This window comes from Zea mays, chromosome 8, assembly GCF_902167145.1.
Source record: "Zea mays cultivar B73 chromosome 8, Zm-B73-REFERENCE-NAM-5.0, whole genome shotgun sequence".
Taxonomy (NCBI): Eukaryota; Viridiplantae; Streptophyta; class Magnoliopsida; order Poales; family Poaceae; genus Zea; species Zea mays.
This window is the reverse complement of record NC_050103.1, coordinates 52,682,802-52,707,080: the sequence shown is the minus strand read 5'-3', so window position 1 is coordinate 52,707,080 and position 24,279 is coordinate 52,682,802. Positions and strand designations below refer to the sequence as shown.

General features: G+C 42.2%; 2 protein-coding genes and 2 non-coding genes across 9 annotated transcripts in view; 1 reads left to right on the top strand and 3 right to left on the bottom strand.

Moving 5' to 3' along the window:
- Nucleotides 1-5,182: 5,182 nt before the first annotated feature.
- Nucleotides 5,183-5,269, bottom strand: LOC111590091 (small nucleolar RNA SNORD24). Its single transcript, XR_004852363.1, has one exon. It is a non-coding gene; the product is annotated as a small nucleolar RNA SNORD24 (small nucleolar RNA).
- Nucleotides 5,270-5,393: 124 nt separating this feature from the next.
- LOC111590100 (small nucleolar RNA R12) lies at nt 5,394-5,476 on the bottom strand. Its single transcript, XR_004852293.1, has one exon. It is a non-coding gene; the product is annotated as a small nucleolar RNA R12 (small nucleolar RNA).
- Nucleotides 5,477-14,039: 8,563 nt separating this feature from the next.
- LOC100273813 (uncharacterized) overlaps nt 14,040-24,279 on the bottom strand; it is a 28,435-nt gene continuing 18,195 nt past the window's right edge. For 2 of the 6 annotated variants that reach the window (XR_004851759.1, XR_004851762.1), the window contains exons 12-13: nt 23,765-24,200; nt 22,878-23,679 (exon numbers count right to left, since the gene is read on the bottom strand). The gene's annotated coding sequence lies outside the window, so the exon portion shown is untranslated. Of the gene's footprint in view, nt 15,035-15,114; nt 15,206-15,291; nt 17,808-22,877; nt 23,680-23,764; nt 24,201-24,279 lie in introns of those variants that run through there. The other 4 variants (XR_004851760.1, XR_004851763.1, XR_004851761.1 and 1 more) reach the window with 4 other exon arrangements.
- LOC103635191 (protein ALP1-like) lies at nt 21,191-22,821 on the top strand. Its single transcript, XM_008657709.2, has 2 exons — nt 21,191-21,506; nt 21,585-22,821. Exons 1-2 carry the CDS (start codon nt 21,262-21,264, stop codon nt 22,624-22,626), a joined length of 1,287 nt encoding a protein of 428 aa, XP_008655931.1. The 5' UTR covers nt 21,191-21,261; the 3' UTR covers nt 22,627-22,821.

Below are 24,279 nucleotides of genomic sequence, written 5' to 3'. Positions count from 1 at the left end.
TAGCTTCAATTCCCTTTGTTGAAACCAAGCATCCTAGAAATTTCCCCTTCTTTACTCCGAAGACGCATTTTTCTGGATTCAACTTTAAGCCAGCTTGTCTGAAACTGGCGAAGGTCTCCTGCAGATCAGCAATATGATTCTCCTGTTTCGTGCTTTTTACAATGATGTCATCAACATAAGTTAGCACATTTCTGCCTATCTGAGACTGGAGAACCTTCGCAGTCATTCTGCTGAAACTTCCTCCAGCGTTTTTGAGCCCCTCAGGCATCCGAAGATAGCAATATGTGCCACTTGGAGTTATGAAGCTAGTCTTCGGCTCATATTCCTTCTTCATCCAGATTTGATGGTAGCCTGAATAACAGTCTAACAGACTCATGAGCTCTGAAGAAGCTGCTGCATCAACTAAAGAGTCTATCCTTGGCAATGGGAATTCATCCTTCGGACAAGCCTTGTTAAGATCTGTAAAATCGATACACATTCGCCACTTGCCATTGGCCTTTTTTACCATAACAGTGTTAGCTAGCCATTCTGGGTACTTTACTTCTCTGATAACTCCTGCACTGAGGAGTCTTTTGACTTCGTTACGAGCACCTTCGGCCTTATCATCTGACATTTTCCGAAGCCTCTGCTTTCTGGGTCTGAAGGATGGGTCAACATTGAGCGAGTGTTCAATAACATCCCTATTTACTCCGCAGAGATCATTAGCTGACCATGCAAAAACATCTTTGTTGTTGAACAAAAACCTTATCAAGGTTTTCTCCTGCTCTTCGGATAATTGAGAGCCTAACAGCACCTTCTGCTCTGCTATGTCCTCACATAAGAGCATAGGCTTCGGCTGATCTGCTGAAGCTGCTTTCTCCCTTCTGAATTTGTACTGTTCACAAGCTTCAGCTCCATCTATGTTATGGATTGCTTTTGAGTCAGTCCAATTGCCTTCGGCCCTTCTGGCAGCTTCCTGACTTCCATGGATAGCGATGGGTCCTTGATCCGAAGGTATCTTCATGCAAAGATAGGCAGGATGAAGAATTGCTTCGAAAGCATTGAGGGTGCCACGACCAATAATTGCATTGTAAGGGTATTCCATGTCAACAATGTCAAACACAACTTGCTCAGTTCTAGTGTTGTTGATGAACCCGAAGGTCACTGACATGGTGATCTTGCCCAGTGCTACAATCTGTCTTCCTCCGAAGCCACAGAGAGGATGTGTAGCATCATGAATCTTATCTTCTGGCTCTTGCATTTGTCTGAAGGCCTTAGCAAATATGATGTCAGCTGCACTGCCTGTGTCAACCAGGACATTGTGGACCAGAAATCCTTTGATAACACAAGAGATAACCATGGCATCGTTGTGTGGGTAATCCTTGAGCTGAAGGTCCTCTTGGGAGAAGGTAATAGGAATGTGAGACCATCTTGACTTGATGAAGGGTCCTTGCACCCCAACATGTTGTACCCTTCTCTGTGCTTCCTTCTTTTGTTTCTTGTTAGCTGGCTCTGAGGACGAACCACCTGTGATCGGGAGCACCAGCTTCGGGTCCGAAGCAGCTCCAGCTTGATCGTTGAACGAAGCCATCAGCTCAAAAAGTGGAAGTGAGTTCACCGGAGGTGGGCGCCAATGTTGGGGACTTGTTCTCAAATGCTATGCCTTAAGAACAAGGCAACATAAAGTGTTAAATGTTAATGCCCTTCGTCCATGAAACATTATTCCCTTGAGGATAATGCGCCTTGGACGAAGGTAGATGAGAATATAATTACGAAGCTCAAGTCTTCGTAATAAGATTTCAATAGATATTATAAGATGACATAAAATAAAGGATATAAAAAGGGGTAAATAAATCATAGACGAATTATATTATATTCACTTAACGTATTGAATCATTGAATACAATAATACCTATGCCTTGGCAAAGGTTGATCTCCGAAAGATGCGATTGCAATTATCAGAATGCGTGAACGATAAAGGAATACTGTTCACTATTTATAGGCACAGGACGCAGCCTATGAGGAATTACAAGTATGCCCCTTATAAAAGTTTACAACATTGACTCAGACCTTTATGGACTAAAAGGTCATTCTATCTTTAAGTCGGTTTGTAATACCGAAGCTTTATGAAGAGGAACCTTCGGCCATCTTATACAAACAGCATCAGCCGAAGACCGCTTCTTCCTATAAGACCTTCGGCGACGAAGCATGGACCCAACAGAAACATGTAATCATATTTCATGCACAGATGAGGTGGAAGGTTGTATGGAATAACAAAAACAGGCCAACAAGAATATGATGCTGCGTTCGTATTGAAAGGTGTGAAACCATCTGTCGCCAACCCAATTCGAATATTAAACGCTTCACTAGCAAATTCTGGATCAAAGTCATCTAGAGCCTTCCACGCATCACTGTCAGACGGGTGCGTCATCACATGAGTGTCCCCTCGTTCACGTTCTTTATGCCATCTCATGTGCCTAGTTGTGTTCCTCGAAAGAAACAAACGCTTAACACGAGGCGCAAGAGGCATATAACGAAGTTGCTTTTGGGCTACAGTTGATATGACCATTTCACCATCATCGTTTTTTACCTCTACATATCTCGACTTGCCACACTTTAGACACTTACTATCATTCTCATGATCCTTCCAGAACAGCATACAATTATCTGGACAGACATCGATTTTCTGATAGTCCATACCTAGACCAGAGAGCAGTTTCCTGCACTGATACACGTCTTTCGGCATCTTGTGATTTGGTGGAAACACTTCACTGATTAAGTTCAAGAGCTCGTTGTAACAATTGTTCGAGAACACGAACTTGGACTTGATAGCCATAAGTCGAGTCACGAAAGCGAGGACTGAAACTGTTGTGTGTTCGTGCAATGGCTCTTCTGCAACCTTAAGGAGGTCAAAGAACTTTTTAACCTCTGGAGGAGGCGGCTCCTCATGATTTGGTGGAAACACCAAATCAGGATCCTCCCTTAAATCTTCAAGCATCTCGTCCATTCTATTGTACTCCACGTCGTCAGTGTTGTTGGCTTCCGGCAAATTTTCACGGGGAAAGTCCTCGCCGTGATACACCCATACTTCATAGTTAGGCATGTAGCCATATTTGCAAAGGTGCCCCGACAGAGTTCTCTTGTCTTGACATCTACAAATCCGACACATACTACATGGACAACGCACATCCGTGCCGGTTCTTGATATAGCAAAAGCACGATCAATAAAATCCTCTGTCTTTCTTATCCAATCTGCTGAGGGATCATTCATACGCCAACCTTCATACATCCATCGACGGTCCTCGCCCACCATATTTGATTCTAAAATAGTAGAACACATGATTCATAAATTTTTTCCGGTACTAAACACATATCGATCGTGTCACTACATCTATAGAAAAAGATAGTTCCTAAACCCACCCATGAGTGACCGATAGAGCAATGATTTATGACGAGCAACGAGTCCGAACGAAATTTCAGCAGCATAACCCCGTTGTTCTCCATTTACATGCCCATAAATGGTGCAATAGAGAACAACAGGGTTATGTCACCGAAATCTCGTTCGGACCCGTCATCGTCATAAATCCATAGCTCTATCATCCACTAACAGGCTTTTCAAAAAGGGACAATTTCGGACCAATACGAGTCATATGTGTATACTAGGTGAATGCCCGTGCGTTGCAACGGAACCGTATAATAACACAATAACTTATGTATATATGTGTGTTATATTGTTATAGGTGAGTGTCGTGCGTTGCAACGGAACCGTATAATAACACAATAAATTATATACATATGTGTGTTATATTGTTATAGGTGTGTGCCCGTGCGTTGCCACGAAAGTTAAATTTTAATATAAAACATAGATACAGAATGGCAAACATCACTATGATATATAAAATCTGTGTGATAAAATACTACCATAACAGTAATATTATATTGAAGATATAAATATGTAATATTTTTATAAATATGTCGACTCAAATAGAATGAATCGATGTCAAACAAACCTTATAATATTGCACAAATAATTTTTAAAAGATCAATATAGAATTTTGAATGATAGACAAATATATCGACAATCTTACAAAAAAAAACAGGATAAGAAGACCCCTAACTCATAATGGTTGCTACTCCAACTTTATGGAGGCAAACACATGATCTATGTAAGCATGATACATGAGATCTGAGGCCTAGAGGCTAGCTAAGTGCTGACCAAAGGTGGTCAACCTATGGACCTCTTCAGTGGCCCCAAATTAGGGTCTCAGCCCTGGAAGGGTGGATGATAGCATCTAGATGCCTGTGCTCAACATCACTCCCAAGTCTCAATCCTTTGTTGGTCCCACATTTTAAGAGGACATTGGTGAGGTAATGCGAGGGTTCCTCTGATTTGGGGCCAAGATGTCCTCTTAAAAATGTGGACATTTTTAAGAGGACATTGGTGAGGTACTGCTTGAGCGATCCAGCGAGTCCCAGCCACAGTGTGAATGGGGTTACAGAATCACAATAAGCAGGAATGGGGATGCACTTCATGTATTACTGATACATTTCCAAGGTTTATGATAGTTCGATCCATGTCTCACGGGTGCTAAGTTATGAAACAATAGTATTTTTTCTTCGATGGACATTTTTAAATCAGGGGATTTTGTCTTATTTGCAAGAATTGCTTTGGCAATAGTTACAACAAAAAAAGTTGCAACAACAAATACTAAAGTTTAAATGCATCTTTCTTCGCGTAAACTAATCCTTGGAAAATTCAGGAAAAAATCCTAAATAAACCAGATAACCAAATACATGTATTGGTTGATAAACCAGCGGTTGCAGCTGAAGGCAAAACATTGGGTCAGGAAAGGCGAGTCTATTTAGTGCTATCATAGTCTGTAAAAAATAACATACTTAATCTACCAAAAAAATCCAAGTTGTCGCTATATTAATATGATGACCATAAGTTCGGGGAACTCAGAAACTTCAACTATTCCACTCAAGGACAAGACTACATATAGGATAGGCTGACAATATTCCATGGAAATCAAGCCAACATACCATAGAGTTCACTCAATCACGTGAAGAATTGTAGACTACTATGTTCGAAGAGAGCTCCGGTCATAGAGCTCATCAGCCATATGGCGAGTTATAAGCATTAATCTCATATAAAAGCATTATTTCGAACATTCAGAAACACACATCAAGACTGATTACAGAGGGCCTTAGAGATCTTGGCAGTTCATGGTCATTAGGCGGGGCACTTGCCCCATCGAGAGTAGCAAATATTTTGGTCACATCACCGGTCGCACAGACTATCATCTAAGGTATCCATCCACATAGGAAACACAAAACAGGATCCAGAGAAGAATAAACTGGCAAAAATAAAACAAAAAGATTTCTTCCAATAAGAAGCCAACGACAGCGAGATCGCGAGTCAGAAGTAGTTGTTTAATATCTCATCTTTCACGTAAAAATAAATGGGAATCCGATTGATTTTCTTCGTCATTCTCGCCATCGTCATCTCTATTGGCATATCAGAACCATTCTTGAACCCATCCTGCAACAATCCAACACCGAGAAACCAGAAAGATAAATCTACTACACATTTAAGGTGCAGGTGGATTTCATGTCCACTAAACAATACACACAACATAAAAACAACTCGAGAAAGACAAAAAAACTTAAAAGAACTATAACATAAATCGCTGGAAATGTGGATTTGACCACTAAAACGACTTATTTTTACATATATGTACTTCCATATTAATTTTGTCACATATTAGTATATTACCACAGCAACAAAATCAGCCAACAAATTTCACATACATCTGACCCAGAATCAACAGAACGTACCGTTGGCCCAATTGGATAAGGATAAAATAGGCTACAGTGTCGGTCAGCATAAGATTTATCAGCGGAAATCTAACACCACAGTCAATCAATCACCAATCAGCAGCTAATAGTGAAGATGCATCTTGAATTGTGAAGACAAGTAAAAATGTGCAAAAAAAATCTAATACAAATAGGCTATCTGAAATCATTTGTATATAAAAAAGTAAATGGACAATTGTACCATTGGTTGACCAAAACCCAGCTTAAAAGGAACTATCAGTATTGCAAATGGTGAGTACAAAGCAACAATGGAAGAGTTATTAGAACCGTTCTTTCCTTTACCTGAAGCTAAAAACCACAAAACATGCAAGCATGCATGCATCAACACTCAAGTTTCCATAGCCTAGAATATGTTCAAGCAAAACTGATAGTTCCAATAACTGATGAGAAAAAACATTCTTGTGTTTTTTTACCTCCGCAAGAAGTCGTTTGTATCCGGTCTATTCTCAGACCTTTTCCTTTTTTTCTTTCTTAATATATTAATGTGCAGTTCTCCTGCATGTTCGAGAGAAAAAATAACTGATGAGAAATGGTTAAATTTGGAATTTGTACAGCTAAGCTGAACATATTATAATGTGTAGGACAAATTCAAATCATAATTCCAAACAGATGAGAAACAGTAAAAACCGCTGCACAAATTCCAATTTGTCCAGCAGGTTGAAATTTGGAATTTATGCAGTTAAACTGAACATCTTTGTAATACAATTGTGCAACTTAAATTTACTGATCATCTTTTTAGCTACTGCTAAAGCATGATCATAAGAACTGGACTATTAAAAGCTTTTGAATTCAGATAATATTGGACAGTCAAACAAATAACATCTTGCACAATAATATTGAATCGATGGAGGCAGGCAGACAGAGTAATCAAATCAATGGTTGTCCATCTACTACTACTATAGTTACTGTTGGTATGCATTTGGACCCAAGTCCAACATCTAGCAATAAGGTCAATAAAAATGCAACAAAAATAAGTATTCAGGGCAGCCTGTGGTTCATGTTGAAATAACAAATGTGGTAGACTTTAAGCATAATATAATTATGTAGAGGTGCAGAGACAATGACGTGATGTTTCAGGACTACTTTAGTATATGCAATCCATTACTGAACCAATAGTAGGTTTAATAAGCAAAAACAGATATACTTTAGTAGCATTGAAGGGAAGGAATTGCCGAATGCGACATTGTACTGCACCTGCACTCATAAAAAGGATTTCTTGAAAACATGTTTCAATCTGTTGAGCAGGCTAATGGAATATGCAATATTGGAGTGAAAAATGGGGGAAATCAACACCTACAGATCCAATTTCACCTTGAATCAACACCTATAGATCCGATTTCAATCTGTTCGCAGATTAACTGATGGCCCAAGACGGTCCTACATGTCACAGGCATCAACAGTACCATTGATTCCTTCTTCTGTTAGCACTGAACAGAAAAAGAATGAAGATAAGACACTGGATTTAGGTTGCCCAGGTATGAACTTACCAAAAATAAGTCCGGAGGCAAATAATCTGTGTCCTTTGACAGGACTGATAAAATCAGAAAATCTCTCACAGCTAAAGGAACCATGTGTGAAGAATGAATTATCTTGTCCGACCAGCAATGGTACCAGCCAAGAACATAAAGGAGGGATTGGAGGCCACAAACTTGCAGCAGCAAGCATGATGGTTCTTTCTGGTCAATCATTTCCTGCAAATGCTGGTGAATCGGTGAGAAATGCGCATGTCTTGGCAGTATTTAAAGAGGGTAGAGACTATACATCTTCACTTACACTTAGGGAGTATCATAACAGACCAGTGTCAATGATTCGGAAGCACAAGATTAAGCAACTGATAAGAGCAATCTATATAGTGGAAAAAACATTTGATACAGAAGCACATGATTAAATTGAAAAAACAAAAATTTGGCAATAACGGTATAAGTTTCACATTTAACTGTGTATTATCAAATAGGTTGCTAACGTGTACCTCTAATTATTTGGTAAAAAACATATGCTCACGTGTACCTCTAATTATCGGTTGCTTAATCTTACATCGGTTAAAAATGCAACTGATAAAAAAACCTAGGATACCAGTAGCACACAATAGAAGTTTCAAATACATACACTGGCTTGTCAACTACATACACTGCATCATCGTACCTGACTGTAGTCTTCCTAGGCGAGAGTAGAGAAGGATGGGGTTTGGTGTGGTGTCCAGCTTGACATGTTATCAAATAGGTCATGTCGTCGATGGAAACCTTTCTCGGTATCCATGGAGCGGTGTCGATTTGGGCTGATTGGCCGATTGAAGGGTGCTGGTATCGACGGATTGGAGGATGGCGAGATTGAGAGCCGGGACGGGGGCAAGGCAGATTTGGGGCGAGCTTTGCGACCGCTCCTTCCATGCATAGCGTGGGCAAGCTCAGGTGGCACTGCAATTCATGATCACAAGGTTATTCTGCTATTCTGAATCACCAAACAAAAATGAGGATAAGCACAATAGCTCTTAAGAAACAGAAAGCAAACCTTGTTCTACTATTACCAACAACAACAGAAGGCCGTATAGAAACAGGTGGCACTGCAATCTCTGTCACAATAAGTTTCTGTGGCCTATCACCAAGGTTTAGTAATTCACAATAATATAGAAAAATGAAATAAAAAGAGAAAATTGTCAACAAAAATGCACCGACTTCAAATTGGAAAATAACATCTAATGCAAGGCAACCAATGTGGCTTGGGAAACTTGTTATATATATTTAATGTTTTCTCCAACTCACTTGACTGTCCTAGTGTTTTTGAAAGTCTCCTGATTGGATGGCCCCATTACATGTTTTTATCGATTTATATCATATATATGCATTGTGTTATGTCTATGAGCAAGTGGTGCTCAATTGTGCGATTACTATATTGAGGCATGCTTATTTAGTTTGTTTCCATACTTGTTAGATCTTTTGTTATATCTATTACTGTATATTGCATATCTATTGTACATGTATGCTTTCTTAACTAATGCAGTAAAAAATATTGCAGTTTCAATGGGAAGGGATTGAATAGATTACCTGTGTGGCCACTGGCCAGCAGTACCGAGATCTCTGCTCAGCTCGAACTCTCTACAACTCTCTTGTGATTTGTGAAATCCAGAAATTTTAACAGATAGGTGTTGGCTCCACAAATCCAGATTTGGCAATCGCTTGCCTGCAGTAATCTGTCAAAAGAATCATGAGACAGTTGTGTAAGAATCACAGGTATTGCATTATTTTCAATGGACACACACAGGAAACACAAACTAAATTGATTTTATAACATTGATTTCGGAAACTATTCTAGTATGAGAATGAAAGTGATGTTCATATAAATTAGCATACACAATGAAAAAAAGTTGCTATGAAACATGAGCCTCGTGAGAGCAATCTGAAATAATCTAATGTGCAAACAAGTACAAGTATGCCCAGTCTCTGGGATCAAAAGAGCACATATTAAAGGCAACATCAAGCACAGTTCAACTACTTACTCTCAACTCAGCATGAGTAAACATGTCTCGCAAAGTTATTATAGTAGGAACCATCACCTTCTTATCATCATGTCCACCCAGTTTGAAAAATTGCCAAGAAAACAAATGAAGTTAGATCCCAAATTAGTTTTAGCTAATAATTAAACTATTAGGACGTGTGGATTCATTAAACTGGTTGTTATTACTGGATATTTATAGTGATATACATCTACACACAATGTAATTACTGAATCATGTGCATCTAAAAAACTACAACATAAAAGCAGAATTACTAAACCTCTGTGAAAAAATAACTGAAGGGTTATTACCATAAAAAAAGAATACATCCTTGGATGTGGGGTGTTGCAACATGCCTTGCTGGATTGTTGGGAACAGCAAAGAATTACAAGCCAAGATAAAAAAAACATCTGATGATCCAGTCTTCTTCATATTGGTCATGAAGACTGACCATCCTTTCAACAACCCACCGGGAGACCTCATATTATGAAAGCTTCTTATATGCAGCCAAACACTTGCTGCGAATCAATCTGTTGAAAAGGAAAGTAGTGTAATAGTGCTATTAAATAACTGCATAAAAACACACACCAAGGTGTAGAAGAAAGGAAATAACAGTAAGTTCATGCTGGAAGAGAAGTGTAATTGAATTATTTTTAAATACAGAATGCATACATACCTTGTTGGTTGTAGTGTATCACCAGTATTTTAGCATCACCCGTTTAGAATCCTTAGGGGTCATCTGCAGCTGTAAAGAAGGTAGCAGTAATAATATCTTGTATAGAACTCAGACCAAGGAGGTTTAATATAGAAAAGATGGCATACCTCTTTGTGTTTAGTAGCTGTAAGTTCAGATGAGAAGGCAGCAGTGTTCCACTCTTCTAACTGCTTCGATTGTTTTCTGTAGTCTTATCTGAGCAAGTGTTTGGAACCTATGGCTAAACTGGTGAACATAAATATATAGAGTAGTTTGCTTCAGTCTATGTGAAAGGAAATCAAATCACTATAGAGCAGTTAACAAAGTCACATGATAAGAACCATTGCAGATATATGTTTTATATAATTGCAAATTATTCTCTAATAAAGCAAACTACTATATTTCTTCTATTTGGAATCAATTAAAAGTGGAAAACTCCGCTGAACATCTAGATCTGTAATCATATTTGGGTGACTGCTACAGTTAATACTCCCTTCATATTTCCTATTTATTCATCTGCTCGAGGAGGTGCTTGGGCTATTCTAGAGATGTTAGCCTCTCGAACAAACTCCTCCCAAATCATGCATCCTCACAAACCTGTACATGCATATCACAGCATTTTTTTATTGTCAAATCTGGCGATGTAAATTAAATTCAACATCACGACAGAAAGGGAAAGGGACTAACCGACCTTGCTTTTGACCAATGCGGGAAGCTGGTACTCATCACCGATGAGAACAGCGTGACGGACGCCAGGCAGCTGCAGGGGTAACAGCGTCTTCGGTCGAGGCCATGAACCTGTTGGAGCTCACCGCGGACGGCGCACCAACCGAGTCGACGCCGCTGCATGAGTCGCCGGTCACATCAGCGACACCGTCCAGCATGTGGCCGCGACGTCGTTGAGCAAATCCTGGAGCACGGCCGTGTACCGCGAGCGCGCCACCACCGCGGCGAAGTGCAGCGCCATCCGGGACCGCGCCCACTGCAGCTCGGTCAGGGCGGACCGGCTCGCTCTCGAGGAGCACTGCTCCGTGGCGTTCAGTGTGTTGTTCGAGGAAGCGATGGAGTTGGAGTTGGAGCACAGCGTCAGCGACAACTCGCTCGCCACCACCGCCGTGGACGCGTTGGCGCCACTGCAGGCGGCGAGCGGGTAGTGGAGGCCTCCCGCGTCGGAGAGCCCAGCCCCGACGAGGTGGTATGTGTCATGGGCCGGCACGGTTACTGGTCCGTCGGCGCTGGTACAGATATCGTACGACTTCTTGGACGACGACCAGACCGCCGTGGCCCCGGATTGGCTGGGGCACCGCAAGCTCGCCGTGACGTGGCTGTTGCAGCCGGCGACGCCGTACAGCTCGTCGTCCATCTCGTCCGACGGCGTCCTCCTGCCGGCACGATCATCCAGCGGCGGCACGAGGGCGTTATCGAGGAGCTGGCTGGCGAAGGAGGCCAGCACGATGTTGTTGGCCGCGTAGTGCGCGCCCAGATCCGCCGCAGACCGCCGCGTTGCCGAGGCCGAACCCGAAGCCGCCCTGGTCAAGAAGCACGCCGGGGTGGAAGTGTGGCACCTCGACGCTCATAATGTCGCCGCCTCCGTAGCCGAGGCCGAGAAATCCATCGACCGCGGTAATGGGGAGAAAAGATCTAGGACCTTCTATATCAGGCGGGCGCGGTAATATGAGAGGAGATCTGGCCACCAAACTTATTCTTACTCCATCGCATCTAGATCCCGCCATCCATGAAGAAGGTGCCGTCGAGGGCGAGGGCAGGGGCGCGGTTTGGTGGCGGGCTGGCTCGGGGTCGGGATTGGTGGGGCGCGTCCGCGGTTCCCGCCATCACAACGGGCAGCGCCGTCGAGGGCGAGGGCGAGGGCAGGGGGCGCGTTTGGTGTGGGGATTGTGCCTAGCGGCGAGATTTGTGGCGGGCGGGGCGATGCCTGGCGCGCGTGCGGCATGTCGCATCCAAGGAGGAAGACGCGCCGCAGGAGAGGGAGTTTGCCGCGGGGGAGGGAGCTTGGTGCGCGGGCAGGGGGCACGGGCTCGCGGGCGGGATACCCGGCGGCGAGATTGGTGCGCGGGCGGGCTCGGGGGGGGGGGGGGGGGGGGGGGGGGGTGGGCTCGCGCGTGCGGCATGCGGGGGAAGACGCGGGCGGGGTGGCGGGGGCACGGTGATGGTGTGGACGCCCTCACACCACCCTTATGGTGTAGTAGAGATATCATGTGACTCGTGCCTATCCAGAATGGGCGACACATAGGTTTCACAACACTACGACAATTTTGCAAAAATATTACTAACACACAACAAACAAGAGACTAACATAATTCAATTACATGCACCACCTAGCTTATTAAGTTAATTAACCGTATTAACATAACTTTCTACGGTTTAAAAACAGTTAACTCTCGGAAGTTAGCATATTTAATATAAAAAATATAATATAAATAATCGGAAGTAGTTACCTGAAGCGACGACGGTGACTGGCGGAGTCGGGCCGGGCGAGTAGCGGGCGGGGCGGAACGGAGACGACGGGATGTGGGGCGGCTGAGCACCCGGCGGCAGGGAGGCGGCCGAGCAGACGGGCACGCCGGCGGACGAGCAGGCGCCGGTGGAGCGAGCGGGCGCGCGAAGAGCAGGCGGGCGCGCGGCGAGCCGCCGGGCGCGCGGCCGAGCAGGCGGGCGCACTGCGAGCGGGCGGCGGTGGAGCTCGCCGGCGGGCGCGCGGCGAGCGGGCGGTGGTTTAGCGAGCAGGCGGGCGGGTGGAGCAAGCAGGCGGTGGTGGAGGCGCCGGAACGCGCGGAGAGTAGGCCGGGCGAGCGCGGCGGCGCGTTCCGGCGAGCAGGCGGGCGAGCAGGCGGCGGTGGAGACGGCGTAGCGGGCGCTGCAAAATGTGAGACGGACAGAGACGGGCGCGCGCCGTTAGCCTAAAATTGATAACTTCCGAGAGGCCCTGTGCAAAACCGTCGGAAGTTAAGGCATACCCGGATCGGTCAACGCCTGAATAGGTAACTTCCGAGAGGCGATAGACCAACCGTCGGAAGTTAACTTAACTTCCGACGGCCTCTCGGAAGTTAACTAAACTTCCGAGAGGCGATAGACCAACCGTCGAAAGTAAACTTAACTTCCGAGAGGCACTAGTTGCCGCTCGGAAATTATTAATTTCCTACGGTTTTGAATAGAAACCGTAGGAAGTTATTTGCCTCTCGGAAGTTTCTTATTTTGGTGTAGTGAAAAGGCCATTTCCAGTCAGCTCATTTTGGTTCAGTTCAGTCAAATTCCTTGCAGGTAGACTGTAAGCTGTCGAATTCCTGTAGACTATAAGTTGTAGACTGGAGCTCATTTTGGTTCAGTTCAGTCAGATGAATCTCGCCTCATCTGTGCTCCCAGTTCCTAACTAGAAAGGAGCACACATAGTTGAAGATAATGTTCAGTGAGACTGGATACTCAATACATAATGTTTAGTCAGACTGGATACTCAATAGATAATAACTTGAAAGGAGCATATTCTGAAATAATGTTTAGATACATGTACAAATCTGCTCCCAGTCAAGTAACATCCAGCAATCTGCAGTTTTAGAAACACAAGCACATATGCTCCCAGTAACACACAAATCTGCAGTTTCAGATTTCAGTTTTTACACAACTTGTCTTCACACAACCTGTCAAGAACTTGTTTTCAGAAAATTCAGTTTTCAGTTTTTACACAACCTGTCAAGAATCTGTCTTTACACAACACTTTAAAGAGGGGTCCTCATTTTGAATCTGTCTTTACAGAAAATTCTGTTTTCAGTTTTAGTGAATCTGTTTTCAATTTTCAGTTTTGCAGTTTACAGTGAATCTGTTTTTAGTTTATAGTGAATCTGTTTTTAGTTTCCATTTTACAGAAAAATTAGTGAATCTGTTTTCAATTTTCAGTTTTGCAATTTACAGTGAATCTGTTTTTAGTTCAGTTTTCAGTGAATCTGTTTTCAGTTTTCATTTTACAGAAAAATCAGTGAATCTGTCTTTATAGAAAACAGACACAAGAAAGTGCGTAAATAAGATTTTCAGTCTAATATACAACCGCACCATTACGAACACTGCATAACCTTCAGTTTTTACAGAAAAGAGACACACACAACTTGCATAAACTTCAGTCCTCAGTCCAACACACTACAACTAAAAACAGAACTCAGAGTGTCCACAGTTATGTCTGTTGCTAACTCATTCAAGATCACCCATCTAGTCGTCATCGCTATTATCATCAACAACATTTGGGATATTGCTCTCGTCATTATCACTGGCATATTGCCATCCTGTTTCATCTTCTTCGTCCTCAAAATAATCTTCTTCATCCCTTTGTCTATGTAGATCTTCAACTACACTTGCATCTATAATATCAACATTTTGTACCCCAACAATATCATTGTTTATATCCACTTCAGTATGCTGAATATTAGAAGCAACACATTCATCGTCTTGGTAAGAAAGCGACACACCATTTGGTATTTCATCACTACAATTTTCATCAACATTCCAAAGGTGTCTATGCGCAAATTTTTGAACTACACTCCAGCTACCTCCATATTTGGTGTCTTGCAAATAAAAACCATAGTAGCCTGTGGCGCAAGAATGAAAGGATCATTTTTGTACCAACAACTAGAACGGTTGATGCTTTTCAATAATCCATCATCTTTTATTCTTCCCTTCTTGCTTTCTGTGTCAAACCAATCACATCGAAAAATAACCACTCACCGGTGTCCACCCTTGTCTGCATTATATTGCAACTGAATTATTTCTCTTAAGGAACCATAAAATTCAATATCTTCACCATTATGTGTGCCTTGTGCCATTACACCACTATTTTGTGTCCTCCTATATTTCTCACGGTCGACAGTGTGGTATCGAACACCATCAACAATACATGCTGAATAAACTCTTATTCGCAGATCAGGTTCACATGACAAAGCTAATAGATCAGAACAGAGATCTTCTCCTCGCTCATGCCAAAGTGTTCCAATCTGTATATATAAAATTTGTATACAATGAGAATAACTTCAAGTAATAAAGGATTAAAATGAAATATAAAACAAGTTCTCACATAATTTTTAAACCAGGAAGAAAATTGTTTTTCTACTTGTTTTTCAACATCAGGAAATCCTCCCTCATTCTGTAACTCCTTTCTGTATAGACTGTAAAATATATTAAAATCAACATTTAGCATGCAATGAATACTAAAATAACAAGAGCAAGCAAGAGGAATAATGGGAATACATACTCCATATATGGATCAACCTCTACACAGTTGTTAAGCACATACCAAACCATCTTATCATAATCTTTATCTAGATATGTAATCCTTGGGGCTCCAAGTAATTGTACTCCATGTTGGAAAACAGATATATCACCCTTACTCATATCAACATGCTATCTATTCCTTCCCTCACAATTGTGTCTTGTCTCAAGATCATCAAAATACCTTGAAGATGCATGCAAACATTCATTAGCAACATATGCTTCTGCAATTGAACCCTCAGGTCGTGCCATATTCCTCACAGAATGTTTCAAGGTGTATAACCTCCTTTCTACGGGGTACATACAACCATATTGGACTGGTCCTCTAAGTATTGCCTCATCAGGTAAATGTATCGACAAGTGGAGCATAACATCAAACAATGAGGGGGGGAATATTTTCTCAAGCTTGCATAGGACAATTGGGATATTCTCTTTCATTTGGTGCAGAACATCTAATTTAAGGGTCCTAGCACATAGTTGCTGGAAGAAGTTACCTAGTTCAGCAATTGCTACATATATTTCATTGTTCATTATTCCTCGGAGAGCAGCTGGTAAAATCCGTTGAAGTATGATATGGCAATCATGAGTTTTCAAGCCTTGGAGGTTGCATCCATCAGCAGTGATGCATGATGCTAGGTTAGAAGCATAACCATCTGGAAACTTTACACTTCTCAAAAAATCATAAAATGCGACCTTTTGATTTTTATCCATTGTACAGGGGGCATGAGGAACCACATAGGAACCTCCATCATGCTTCAAGTGTAAAATCTTTTCTTATGCACATGTCTTCAAAATCAAGCCTTGCATTAATACTGTCCTTTGACTTTCCTGGAAGAGCAAGAAATGTACCAAGCAAAGACTCACATATATTTTTTTCAATGTGCATTACATCAAGGTTATGGCGCAGCTTCAAATCTGTCCAATATGGCAAATCCCACAGGCACGATCGTTTCTTCCAACATTGACCATCATTTGCATCTCGCTTCCTCTTATTGTTGTTTGGATGTTTCCCTGGTTTAACTTCCTTGACCCTTTCCAATTGCTGCATCAACTCATTGGTACTAAATTGATGCGGCTTCTCACGTTTCTCAATTTGGCCATCATAATCCTTCTTTTTCCTCCATGGATGGTCATGTGGAAGCCAACGTCGATGACCTATATAACATATTTTATTTCTTATTCTTTTAGAGCAAGGATCTTTGTCACAATGTACACAAGCATAGTATCCTCTTGTAACTCTACCAGACAAAGTGCTCAAACCAGGATAGTCATGAATACACCAGATTACAGCAGCATGTAGATCAAAATCCCTTCTACTCAATGCATCAAAAGTAGAAACACCCAACCAAAGTTGTTGTAACTCATCAACTAGTGGTTGTAGAAATACATCAAAATCTTTTCCCGGACATTCCCGACCAGGGATAAGTAGACACATCATGAAGTTCCATTGCTCCATACATACCCATGGAGGAAAGTTATAAAGGATAGCAAAAACTGGCCACATACTGTAACAGGAGCTCATTTTGCCAAAGGGATTAAAACCGTCTGTGGCAAGCCCAAGCCTTATATTTCTAGGATCTTCTCCAAACCAATTATGTTTTCTATCAAAGTCTTTCCATGCCTGACCATCAGCTGGATGGCTAAGCTCATTTTCCACTTCTTTCCTCTTCAACTTGTGCCATTGTGCATCCTCAGAGTTTTTTCTGAAGCAAACATCCTCTTCAATCTAGGAATCAAATGAAAATGCCGCAACACCTTCTGAGGGCTCTTATTTCTTTGTTCACCATCTTTCCATCTTGATGAACCACACACTGGGCACTCATTATTTTTTGCATAATCCTTTCGAAACAAAACACAATTGTTAGGACACACATGGATTGACTCATATCCAAGTCCCAATGCTTTAATAAGTTTCTTAGCTTCCTTATAAGATGTTGGTACAGAACAATGTGGGAAAGCCAATGACAACAACTTTAGAATAGCAGAGAAGGCAACATTACTGATCCGGTAACGAGATTTGATATGAAGTAACTTCACTACAAAAGAAAATCTTGTGTATGATGCGCCTGGGTGAAGTTCTTGCTTCATCTCATCCAATACAACTGCAAACATAGAATTTTGTGCACCTCCCTCTTCAGCTCTGAAAAAATCTTGTACCATATCAGGCAATCTATCTTCAGGGTTTTCAGGCCCATTCATACAAACATCCTCATTCATACTATAATGTTCATGTAGATGGCCAGCTTGTTCACTCAGTTCAGCATCCAACTGTTCCTCCCTATGATGTATCCACGTAGTGTATGTGCTCGCCATTCCATGAATATATAAATGATCCTGTATCTGTGACTTAGGTTTGGCAAGCCGATTCAAACACTTTCTACATGGACATAGTACCTCCTCACTATCATCAAATCGCTCTGAAATTAACTTCATAAAACCCCTCACTCCTGTGATATATTGCTCGCTAAAAAGCCTACTGTTGATCCAAGATTTGTCCATCTACAAACACAAAAATTTAAAAACACATGTGTTAGATGTATCTTGTTCATAAATTGTGCAAAAAATAATTATTCAACACTTGGCCTACTCATATTTGTGTTTCATGGAATCATGTTTAGCATGGCTAGATGCTCGTATCTGTCTTTCATGGATACTAGTGTCTAAAGCGCGCCCAGCGCGCCTTTTTTATATATTTATAAATTTTCTGGAATAGTTTTTCAATATACTTTGGTGTATCAATGTGTTCTGAATTTCTTAGCTTTTTTAATCTGTTGGCTTGTACCAAAGGCGTTCCTTGCTCTTTTTTAAAGCAATTACATATTATTAGTAGTTATTTTAAACATGTCAGCCTCATGTAATTCTTTGCGTTGAAAACAGAAGGATGACATTGTATGGAGAGTAAGTGATGGCGAACCAATTGGAATTTATGGATGAAGATTTTGAAACTTATCCCCTGAAAGCAGAAGGCAGTTTGTGTGGCGCCTGATGCACTGTAGCTTGGCTGTTAAAATGAACCTGAAGCGTATAGTAGTTCTAACTGACACTATTTGCCTGGTTTGTAAACAATGTGATGAAGGTGGTTACTGAAGTACACATAAAGCAAAAAATCCTGCATCAACTAGAAATTTGATGATAGGTAGGCGTCTGTGGGCATCTCCTCCGTCAGATTTACAGAAGATTAATAATGACCTGAAGATTAATGGTGACAACACCTTTATCCAAGCTAACAGCTCTGAAGCATGGGGTTTTCTGTGTCATGATCTAACATGAGACATGGTTGGTAGGAACGGGAAAGCTGATGGGCATACATGATGATTGATGCTCTTATATATGATCGTATTTTAGCCTGCTAGAAGGAAATTGGAAATATCGTGTCTCATATATTACAGTTGGAAACGGATTCTATGATGAGGTGCTCCTTGTCTGACATTGACCGCAGTCCATCCGGCGGCCAATGCGCAAGCGATGATCCTAAGAAGGATTCTAACCTGCTCCGCCATCAATGAAGTGTCGTGCGCTGAGCCCTTCCTAACGAATGGAAATTTCTGAATGGGATAGTCACAAAACCCTAACAAACAGAAATCCCTGAACAGAGAATGCATGGTGGAAGATGGTAGGTAATACCTCTAGCGAGCAGCAAGATGAACGCGCGCGCAGCAATCGTGGATGGAGGCGCACGTCGTGGTGTCTTTTTTCCCAAACAATTCTTCGTATGGAGGCGCACGACGGTGTCTTTTTCCCCCCAAACAACTCTTCGTATGAAGATGAACGCGCGCGCAGCCGACCATATAAAGACGACTATCTTCAAGAGCATATCAGAATCTGAACTCCATTGCAGTGGTTTGGATCCTTATCTGTATTCAAAACGTGCCAGGTTCGATCCTTGACTAGGCGTTTTTTATTTTTATTTTTTTGTTTTTTAAAAGTATTTTTTGAAACACAGCACCGACACATGCGTCCAAATATGCACATAATACTTGCGCATGTAAAAATAGATTTTACATTATTATTTGTATTAAAATAATAAAAGTTATAACGAAACATGATATGACACACTATATCGTCACAGTTATGGCATAAAAGGGTACTGTGACGATTCACTCTTATGACAATTCAGTATTGTCATTAAATATCGTCACAATGGTCTGATTCTTCTAAATTATGACGACTTTAATGACGAAGATTTTTTTGCGTCACTATGTTGGGTTAGCTCTCAGAAAACGTCATAAACATAACTAATTTATGACAAATGTGTGTGGTGTCATTGTATATTCGTCATAGAAGGCATAAAAGCTTGTAGTGAATAGTGTGAGTTTCCATCTCATCGACAGCCCATTTCAGGGCCTCTTAACGGATTGGACAACATCTGGCAATTAAAAAATCATTTAGAGATTGCACGACGTGTCATGACTCATCTAAAAATGGATAAAGCTACAGGATTTGAGTCGAACGTCTCATTGGTATTTGGGTCGCCACTGAGTCATTTTGGGACTGCACAAGGTTTTTGTTTCAGCATCGTCCATAGTGGTAAGCAATGCAATAGATTCATCTTTGTGGTCCCTATGTGTTGAACAGATCTGTATGCAACTAACAAATCGAACAACTGTTGCACAAATATCGAGCCCGCTTTGACTCGTCGTGCGTGCCATTTGTCCCCAATATAGCTATAGCGATTTGAAAGTGTTCACAAAATCGCCAGATTGAACGCAACCACACCTATGCGTCCTACCAACACCGTGCAACCTCACACAACTAGATAGAGCAACACAAATTAATCTACACTCAAATCCATTTAGAACGCCACTGGATCTACAAGTTTGGGCATACCTTGATGCGTTGTGCGCAACCGATGTTAACCCGGCACTTGGGGGAGAGGGGGCACACCACTCGTTCGACCGAGGATCGTTGGGGCGTAATTGGTGGCTAGGCTCGAGGACGCCGGGCTCGCTGCATTTCCTTCCCCACGTCTCCACGCATGCAGGCGTCTCCATGCATGTAGGCGTACAGGACCAAAAAACGCCTAGGTTACATTCGCACGTGCAGGCCAGCGTCAACTCGTGCAACTCACCAATCACCAGACACACACAGTTAACGGACGCACAGGTCCTGGGCGCACGCAGTTGCGCATCCAATCACGCCATTGGTGTCCGGACTTGATCTACCTTCACTCCGTCAATTCATCGCCGCCAGAGAACTCGAAGGTGGTCAGCACGATTGGGAGTTCCGCCTAGAGTTGTCGTAGCCTCTGGCGGCTTCTGGTCGTTGGTCTGTGTTTCGTGAGGAGAGAGAATATGGTATATTCCACACCCAAAAAGGGAACCTCCTATTTTACGGTACCAGATGCGACACCTGCTGGACCAATGAACAGTAGACAAAAACGCACAAAACCTGCGCCTGAGACTGGTATACGGGAGCTGCTAGGCTCAGTCTAAGACTGTCTCCAGCAGCGTCCCCTAAATTTCGTCCCCTAAAGGAATATTCTTTGTCCTTTACAGAACACTCTAAAAGATTCTGTCCTCTATATATTCTCCGTCTCTAGCGGCGTCCTCTAAATTCCGTCCCCTAAAGCTACAGTGTTAACAGATTTACATTTTCCATTTATTTTTCATTTTTCTTTGTTTTCTTCTCATTTCACGCTACATAAATGATACGTAAAAATTGTATTTATTAATTTTGAAAGTAATAAATTCGAATTGTCAATATTAATTACATTGCTTGTTTTGTTGTTGTGTAATCGTTGTCGATAACGCGCCACATAGTATAATATCGTTGGCAAAATATGTTTTCAAATGGACAAGCTTGCACCGTAAGCCAGTACTCTTCTTCGAGAAGCCATAGCCTAACTTCCCTTGCACGACAACCGCATGGCTTCTATCCGAAGCGTACTTCCTCTATAAATACCGAGTGAGCCTTCCATACTTCACTCAACCTTGCCTTTACAAACTCCACAACCATGAATCCCTACTTAGAAAACAATTTTCTTGTGCGGTTGATGGAAGAAATGGAAGAGGAAGAAGAGTTGCAGTTGGCGAGGCACATGGTCAATAGGAGGCGACGTGCACGCAATGAGCATCGTCATGGTGGTTCGATTCCAGGGCGTGTTAGGATTTATCGTGATCACATGAGCGGCGATGCAAGAATCCGAGCGGACTACTTTGGAGCGAACCCGGTGTACACGGATGCTCAATTTCGTAGGAGGTATTTACAATTAACACATTCTTTTTACCATGTACAAAACTTCATGACCCCTATTATGACACATGAATTGTATGGTAGGTTCCGCATGCGTCGCCATGTCTTTGAGCGCCTTGTTGATGTTGTGCAACAAGTGGATCCTTATTTTATTCAGCGTCCAAATTGTGCGGGTGAGATTGGTCTTTCTGCTCTACAGAAAGTTGTTGCTGCTGTTCGAATCCTTGCTTACGGTATTCCGGCTGATGCCGTTGACGAATACGTACGCATTGGGGAATCTACTGCTCATGAGGCATTGAAACACTTTTGCACGGCCGTCCAAACCGTGTTTGCTCCGTATTATCTCTGTGCACCAAATGCAGAAGATATCGCACGCCTTCTCCAAGTTGGCGAGTCACGTGGGTTTCCTGGTATGCTTGGTAGTGTTGATTGCATGCATTGGGAGTGGCGTAACTGCCCAAGTTCATGGAAGGGGATGTTTACAGGGCGTGGTAAACATCCTACCATGATCTTGGAAGCTGTTGCGTCGTATGACCTGTGGATATGGCATGCATATTTTGGTCTGCCAGGTAGTTGCAACGACATAAACGTTCTTCGCCGTTCAAACCTTTTCGAAAGGCATCTGAGCGGTGACACACCTCCAGTTTCATTCACTGTGAATGGTCACACGTACAATATGGGATATTACCTAGCAGACGGGATTTACCCTGACTGGCCCGCATTTGTGAAGACAATCTGTAACCCCTACGACGTTAGAACTCAACACTTTGCAACAATTCAAGAGTCTGCTCGAAAAGATATAGAACGAGCTTTCGGTGTACTCCAGAAGAGATGGGGTGTGGTCCGTGGACCTGCATACGGTTGGAGTCCTGAACACATTGGGGACATCATGAAAACATGCATAATATTGCACAACATGATAGTAGAAGACGAAGGTCCATTGTCTTTGAACACAACCTTTGAAAACATCGGAGTGCTGGCAGACACAACTCAAGGTTCAATGGAAGAGCGCAACGACTTCGTCAATCAAAGGTACAACCAACTGAAAGACCGCAACAAATATACTCAGCTTCAGGTAGATCTGATACACCATCACTGGGCGCGACATGGATCCGGAGTTGCATAGGACGCAATGAAACAAGTTCTGTCATGGTTGTTCTTATCTACTGTCGAACTGTCTTTGTTTACTTTACATTGTTGTACTGTCTGTGTTAGTGTCATGTCTGTTCTTATCAAGTGTGTGTACTGTCTGTCTTAGTGTCAAACTGTCGTAGTGTCTCATGCTGCTGTTTCAATTCAATAACAAGGAGTACTACTGTCATGCAACCACATGTGTGTACAAATGCTAAACAAAAACTGCACCAAGCTCACAGTTAATGAAACCAAATAGTTCAACACATATAGTAAAACATTCAGGTACAAACCATGACAAATAGTTCAAAACAAATACTTCAAAACAAATAGTTCAAAGAAGACCTAAAAAATCTTGTACAAACCAGATTAGGGTCTGACGACAGCAAGCTCACAGAAACAAGTCCGACTACGCCTCATTCATAAATGACAAACAAACATATTAAGTAAGGAACCATCACTGGCCAGATGAAGTAGACCCAATAACCCTTACCAGTATCTCTTTTTGCTTGGCTTCATAGTACTTGCGGAGTAGAGGGTTACATTTGCTCAAATCCATGCTTAAGATCATTATCTCCTCTTCCTTGTCCTCCTTTAGTTTCTGCCTTTCAAGCCTTAATTTCTCTAGGTTCAACTTCTTCTTTTCTAGGAGCAATTTCTGCCTCTCATTTCTGTTCATTGAATCCAACTTCTTTTCCTCAGTTGTAACAGCTGTTTTGTACACTGACAGGCGCTCCAAAGAAAGATCTCCCATGCGTGTCATGAACTCAGAATCTGATGAAGATGTGTCCACAGATTTAGTCCTCTTTGCCTTTTCCTTAGAAGAATCTCGACCAAGTGGCCTCTTCGATGTGAAGCTTGATGGTACAGATTCTTCTGCATCCACATCGATAGTGTTAGAATGTGTGGGATTAGCGTTGGCTTGCTGATGTTGTTGACCCATGTGGTTGTCCATCCATTTTGGTTGGTCCTTAAGAATGGCCCAACAGTGTAAAAAGTGGAAAGGCTTCTTCTCAATTGCTGCAAACCTAGAAGCTGCCAGTGATGTCTGCCACATATAACAAATGGTTACAACAGGAACATACTAACAAACCTCTAAATAGTGATGTCAAAATGTTACATGAAAGATGTACCTTGTCTGCGTCACTGAGTCCACTAGGATTCTGTCGGAGGACTGCCATCATGTATCCAGCAAAAGTGGAACACTGTGTTTTGATAGTATCCCATCTACTCATCAAAGATTTTGTGGACCTTTCTGGCAATGTTCCTCGTCTTGAGTTGTATGCTTCAGTAATTCTACTCCAAAATCCTTGACGTTTCTGCCCTGTGTTAATAATGGGATCGCAACTAACAGCAAGCCATGCATGGCATACCCTTGTGTCCTCTTCAGCAGTGAAGTTTGCTAGCTTAGTTCTTTGAGTTGGCTTTTTAGTAACAGCTGGTGTTCTTGAGCCCTCGGGTTGCCCATCAACTGGAAATTCAGAATGTTGTGTTCCGATAGGCTGCTCGTCAATCTGGCTAAGGAAGCTTCCATATTGAGACATCACCTGGTTCCAATCACTCCCCATACTATGCAATAGAGGCAGATCAAACATGATATAAATGAGCATGTAGTCATCATGTAACATGGTATAAAGTAAGGCAAACA